Source organism: Coregonus lavaretus, assembly GCF_964263955.1.
Source record: "Coregonus lavaretus genome assembly, chromosome: 14".
Taxonomy (NCBI): domain Eukaryota; kingdom Metazoa; phylum Chordata; class Actinopteri; order Salmoniformes; family Salmonidae; genus Coregonus; species Coregonus lavaretus.
Window position 1 is genome coordinate 10,809,307 of NC_140001.1, and position 6,000 is coordinate 10,815,306.

Here is a 6,000-nt window from a genome sequence, read left to right on the forward strand (position 1 = left end):
CGTAGAGCCGTGAAATGTTGTATTTGTACTCTTGAATATGTTACAAAGTATGATACCTACTTTTTTCGCCAGGGGGGTTTAAATCGCCGAGGGAAAAGAGGGAGAAATACGTCATGGGTAGGCGTGTCTGAGCATACGTGCCCTGTCCGAGCATAGAAGATGACGCACTATGTACAAAAAAAGTTATGATCAGCGTAAAAAACACAAAATTGCTGAATTGCTCATGAGCCCCTAAAATGGCTGCCTTCCACTGAAGTGCCATCTCAGCATACATGGACTACACATATGTCCTCTGCCTCGACGACGATGGCAGTATTATCAGCAGCACCTGTCTTTCTATTAAAGACATGCGTTAACTTAGGTAATTTTTCTGTTTAAATTAAATCTTCTTTCATTCTTTTTCTTTTCTTTGCCCCATTCTGAAAGCACCTCATTGTTGCACCTTAATTTCAATGAAAGTCACGTTTGCAATCATATCGCGTGAAACAATGTAAGGGTACTCTGTCAGGGTGGAACAGTCCATTATTTTGAACTAGTCCGTGTGTGGTTAATGACACTTGTTTCTACGATTACAAGAAAAACGTGGATTATATTCATATTAAATATATGTATATTTATGGAAAGCAATTATCAATTTATTATTCGGCTGTATGGTATCATTTACTTTTTTGGAGGCCTTTTTTGTCAACAATGTGGCCTCATTAACCTGGGCACAGTGGCCAGGCAAACCCCCCCCTCCCTCCCCATTTCCTTTGCAACTTTTAAGCTTCAAAGGAAGCATTTCCTCAATGGCTGATGGTTGATGGCTATAGTGTAGAAGGGCTGTAAGTCGCTCTGGATAAGAGTGTCTGCTAAATGACTAAAATGTAAAAGTTCAGATGCTTTTTCTTGAAGTACCCGTTCACCCTGTCACCTGAATGCAGTGTGTCTCAAAGATTAAATGGATAAGAGGTCCTTGGCACAGGGGAAAAGTGCACTTCAGTTAGTATGTGTGCCAAATCGCTTACACAAGCAACTGGATGTCAGACGGAGTTATATACAACAAGTATACTGTTCTGTAGAGGCTAAAGCCAGAAACACTGGGGAGAGGTGGGAGTCAACAGACTTAATTTAAGTAGGCCTACTCTAGGCTGAATGGACCTTGTCTACAGCAGGGTTCTAAAAGTTCCTATAAAATGTAGGCATAGGACCCTCCCAAGATTAGCTTTGTTGCCCCATGCACAAAACAATGCATGGGGCAACAGTAATTTAGATTTTGTGAAGTGTAGTAATAAGATGGGAATTAAAGGCAAATCATGATCAGCCACAAGTAGCCTAACTTTCACAGCCACAAAATTGAGAGTCGACAATACGCCTACCATGATGGCGCAGACATCAAAGCAAGTTACCTGACTGGTTGTGCATCACGTCACTGAAACTTGCATTTAGTCTACCTGTCCTTACCGGCCGTTTACGGCAGAGATCCTTTGAACGCATTGGGGGCGATGAAACAACGGAGCCCATTCATTTTCAATGAAGGGAAGTGAAGTGGGCGGGGACCATTGGGCAATGCAAGCATTGCCGAGGGAGCTTAAACAGAGCGGGACTTAAGTTGGGGAAAGCTGAACTTTTGTCGCATACTCAACAATATCACGTTGCAATTGACCAATCAAAGCTCACTATAGTTTCCAGCCCCTACTGGATTGGCTGTTGATACCTAGCACTACCTAGCCTGCTTGCTAGCACCGACATGAGGCCGAAGCTAGCGGGCACTGTTTTCCGCAGTTCCGTAAAATTATTTTTTTACATTTTAGTCATTTAGCAGATGCTCTTATCCAGAGCGACTTACAGTTAGTGAGTGCATACATTATTTATATTTTTCATACTGGCCCCCCGTGGGAATCGAACCCACAACCCTGGCGTTGCAAACGCCATGCTCTACCAACTGTGCTACATCCCTGCCGGCCATTCCCTCCCCTACCCTGGACGACGCTGGGCCAATTGTGCGCCACCCCATGGGTCTCCCGGTCGCGGCCGGCTACAACAGAGCCTGGATTCGAACCAGGATCTCTAGTGGCACAGCTAGCACTGCGATGCAGTGCCTTAGACCACTCCGCCACTCGGGACGTTAGTTCATCACCCCCAATGCGTTCAAAGGATCTCTGCCGTAAATGGCCGGTAAGGACAGGCGCAGTGGTCTAAGGTAGACTAAATGCCTGCCGTTAACGACGGCGAGAGCATGTGTTCGGCAGGCGGGAGCTTAGGACACTGTGTGCTAGCTTAGCCAGCTAGTCCTAAAGAGGACTCTGGTACACAACAGCCGGGAGGCGGGGTCAACACTGTGTGCTAACTAACTATCAAGCTAGCTAGTACATGGTGTCGCTCTAGCCTCCCGTCTGCTGTGCTAGTGGGAGGCGGGGACGACCGGTAGACAGTGTCCTTCGTCTCCGCCTGTCGGGCACGGTTTTCTCCATTACACAGCAGGCAGAAAGCGGGGGAGACACCGTGTGCTAGCACACAGTGTTGTTAACTTAACTATCAAGCTAGCTAGCACATGGTGTCGCCCCAACCTCCAGTCTGCTGTGCTAGTGGGAGGCGGGGGCGACCGGTAGACAGTGTCCTTCGCTCCTGCCTGTCTGCCACCGTTTTCCCCCTCCTGCCTGCCTACCGGTGTAGCAAGGGTGTTCATGCAGGAACCAATTAAGTGCTCGAGGGGGGGATTTATGAAGGAACCAATGGGATGCTCGAGGGGGGGCGTTCCTGCAGATGCAGGAATGCCCCGAATTGCGGGCTGCAGTTGCACACTATTGGCATCTCTAGCTTTCCTTCCATTGAAAGTGAATGGCTTCAGTTGTTTCACCATGGCATGCAACTGTATAGTTTGAAATTAGCCAGTTGCGCTCGGTGCTGTTTAAGATGAGGGAAGACAATTTTTTTCATGAGCATATCCTTATTTCTATTACAGCATATTGGATGACTGTCAATCATATTCCATTCACCCAGCTCAATGTAACATTGATAGGTTTAGGCTACTAGATGATACTCGAATTTCCCCTATCCCCATCATGAGGTTGCTACAACCTAGCCTACGAATGAAAGTTTATAACATAGGTGCACAGGTTGAAAGACAAATTGGAGTAATCATGGTGAAAGGCAGTGACGCATTTAATACCAACTTGCACAATCATTAGTCCAACAGTTGCAAACATGAGTTTCTATTGGACAAATTCAGGTAGATTTATCCCTGTTTCGTTCTGTTTGCTTCTGTTTAAGAAAAACAAAATCTACAGAATCGGCAGAATGAATACACCGCTGATCACCATACACACATACAGTTCACCTTCATAGCATAGAACAGCATGATCACTTGCTTGTTGTATAATTCCTACTTGCATCTACGCGCTCTCCTCCTCTCACCTTTTCTCTTCGCTTGTGGACTTCAGTGCACAACACAACAGCGGTCTGTGACCAGGCAGAAAAACCTTTCCAAGCCACAGCGGTTATGGTATGATGGTGTGGCTTGGAAAGGTTTTTCTGCCTGGTCACAGACAGCTGTCTGCCTTTCACCACAGCCTACATTGTTGTCAATGTCACCATATTAGCTAACGTCATAGTCAACATATCTACTAGAACTAATGTGTTAGTAAACCTGCTACAATCACGCAGTACAGTGTACAGCAAGCAGTTTAGCAGTTACAACGGCAGGCCCCAGTGGCAATAAATTAATGAAACCGAAAGCTTACCTTGACTTGGAAGAGTTCCAGTATTGGCTAGCCAGCTAGCTAACGTAAATAGCATTCCTCTCTGTTTGAGCCGGGTGTTTGAGTAGGCTAAATTAGCTAGCTGCATTAGCTAGCTAAGTAAGTGAAAGTAAAGAAAAAAATACAATGAAATATAGCTAGATCTCTCTCTTGGAGTCAACAACTAACCAGAGTTCATGCACTGCTGTACTAGCTAGCTTTAGCTTATGCTTTCAGTACTAGATTAATTCTCTGATCCTTTGATTGGGTGGACAACATGTCAGTTCATGCTGCAAAAGCTCTGATAGGTTGGAGGACGTCCTCCAGAAGTCATCATATTTACTGTGTAAAACTATGGAAGGGGGTGAGAACCATGAACCTCTTAGATTTTGTATTGAAGTCAGTGTTCCCAGAGGAGGACAGAAAATAGCTGTCCTCCAGCTACACTGTGGTGTCACCCCAGAGAGTGCTGTTGAGGCTACTGTAGCCCTTCATTGCAAAAGTGCGTTTTGATCAGTTATTTGATTAAATATATTTAGTATAGTTTTATCAAAAAATTATAAAAAATTGTGAAACATTAAAGAAGTTATGAAATTAACTGAGTAGGATGGTCCTCCCCTTCCTCCTCTGAGGAGCCTCCACTGCTGTTAGCCTACAATAACCATTGTGTTTCTGCAGCTTATTGAGCTCAAATTGCACAATAACAATGGTGATTTTCCATAAACTAACACTTTAACTGCCTTTAACATTTTCTAAAAAAATTACATTCATATTTATTCACAAATATCCTAAAGGGCGCTTTTGGAGATGTGTGGCACGTTGTTTACATTCAGGTTAGCCTACTCACAGAATCACTGGCGTTTTTGCACAACTGTTCCTCCTCTCCAAGGACCGAAGATTCTACTACCAGCTTCTCAAAGCATGCAGAGCCGAGAGAGGAGCTCTTCTGATGGGACAGGATTAAATGGGAGACGATGAGATTCGGGCTCCCATGTCCCGTTAGCTCTGGCTTGCTCGCCGACGCTCCATCGTCCCCCAGCAGCTGTTGCTGAGGTTGCCCGGTGCTGCTGGTCCCAGGCGCTGTACCGCCGAGGGACTGGTCAGCCGGGAAAGGCGCAGGGGTAGAGCAGCAGAGATTGGGCTGTGAGGACGAAAATAAACGGTCTAGCTCTTTCTTTTTCCTTTTAAACGTCCATAACCCAGTCTCCTTTTTACTGTCGCGACTGTGACGCTCAGAGCCCAATTTGGGGCTCAAAAACGGTTTGGTTTTGTCTTGGAAATTCTTCCACATCCTTCGTTGGTAGGAAATCGATTCCTGTCCCTTCGCGGCGCTATCATCCTTGGGGTTGTCCTCCATAGTGCCAGTACAGCAACCTGCCAGTCTGAGCGCGCAGCGTAGTGAATGTCACCGTTGGCTGATGATAGGCTACAGCAGGACTTCTACTGATCAATTTCCAGCGCCAAGGAGCCGCATTGACAAAGGGTGTGTGTGTGTGTGTGTGTAGCTCTTCGCGAGCGCGTCTTCCCCGAATGTGTGCAGCTGAAGTGTGAATTTCATGACAAACGTGGTGTGTGGCTGTCAAACGGTAAAATGATGGAGCCGAAGCCGTTGGGCTTGCAATAAATGTGAAGTTCACACAGGCTGCATGGACAGAACAACCATCACACTCATTGGAGTCAGGTGACAACAAATAAACATAATATGGCTTTTAATAACTTGTTATGCTTTGGTTGTTACTATTTACACGTGTTTAGTACTTTCAATATCAGTTTCCAATAGAGATAGAGAATTGAATGTAATGAAGACTGAACACATTAAAAGCTGCAATGCGCCCCCCCCCGGTCAACCCATGTCAGTGGGTGTAAATGATCTACATGTCCTGATTGCACTGCATAATTGATGCCATTGATTCGTCTCCCTGGGCAGACAGATTAACAATGTTCCAAAAACATACTAGTGATGTTGCCCTAGGTCTGGGATTTCTGAGACTTCCACATAGGCTATAGATGATGTTTGCATTTTGCAAGAGGTGTGTGGAATGAATATCAGCCTAATAAATTAGGCCTTTTGACGTCTTACCTTCATTGTGAAATAATCCTTTCCTCTCTGCTGTCTGAGAGAAAGGCACTCAGATGACCATTTTGGGTGAGCTCCAGAATCATCACATTGAACAGCTGCTGGCTCTCATTGGAGGATAGCCCTAATCTTGCATTGTGTAACTTTAGCTGTGCTGAAACTCCAACCACGATGCCAGGTACCTTACAGTAAACCTCAATATTG

General features: G+C 45.4%; 1 protein-coding gene across 1 annotated transcript in view; it reads right to left on the reverse strand.

Annotated features, from left to right (window-relative positions):
- Positions 1-5,076, reverse strand: part of mctp1a (multiple C2 domains, transmembrane 1a) — a gene marked incomplete at both ends in the record, with an annotated part of 244,232 nt that extends 239,156 nt beyond the window's left edge. Inside the window, one exon of the mRNA XM_084176157.1 lies at positions 4,567-5,076. Within this exon, the coding sequence (XP_084032283.1) occupies positions 4,567-5,076 (510 nt within the window). The remainder of the gene's footprint in view (positions 1-4,566) is intronic.
- Between the last annotated feature and the right edge of the window lie 924 nt (positions 5,077-6,000).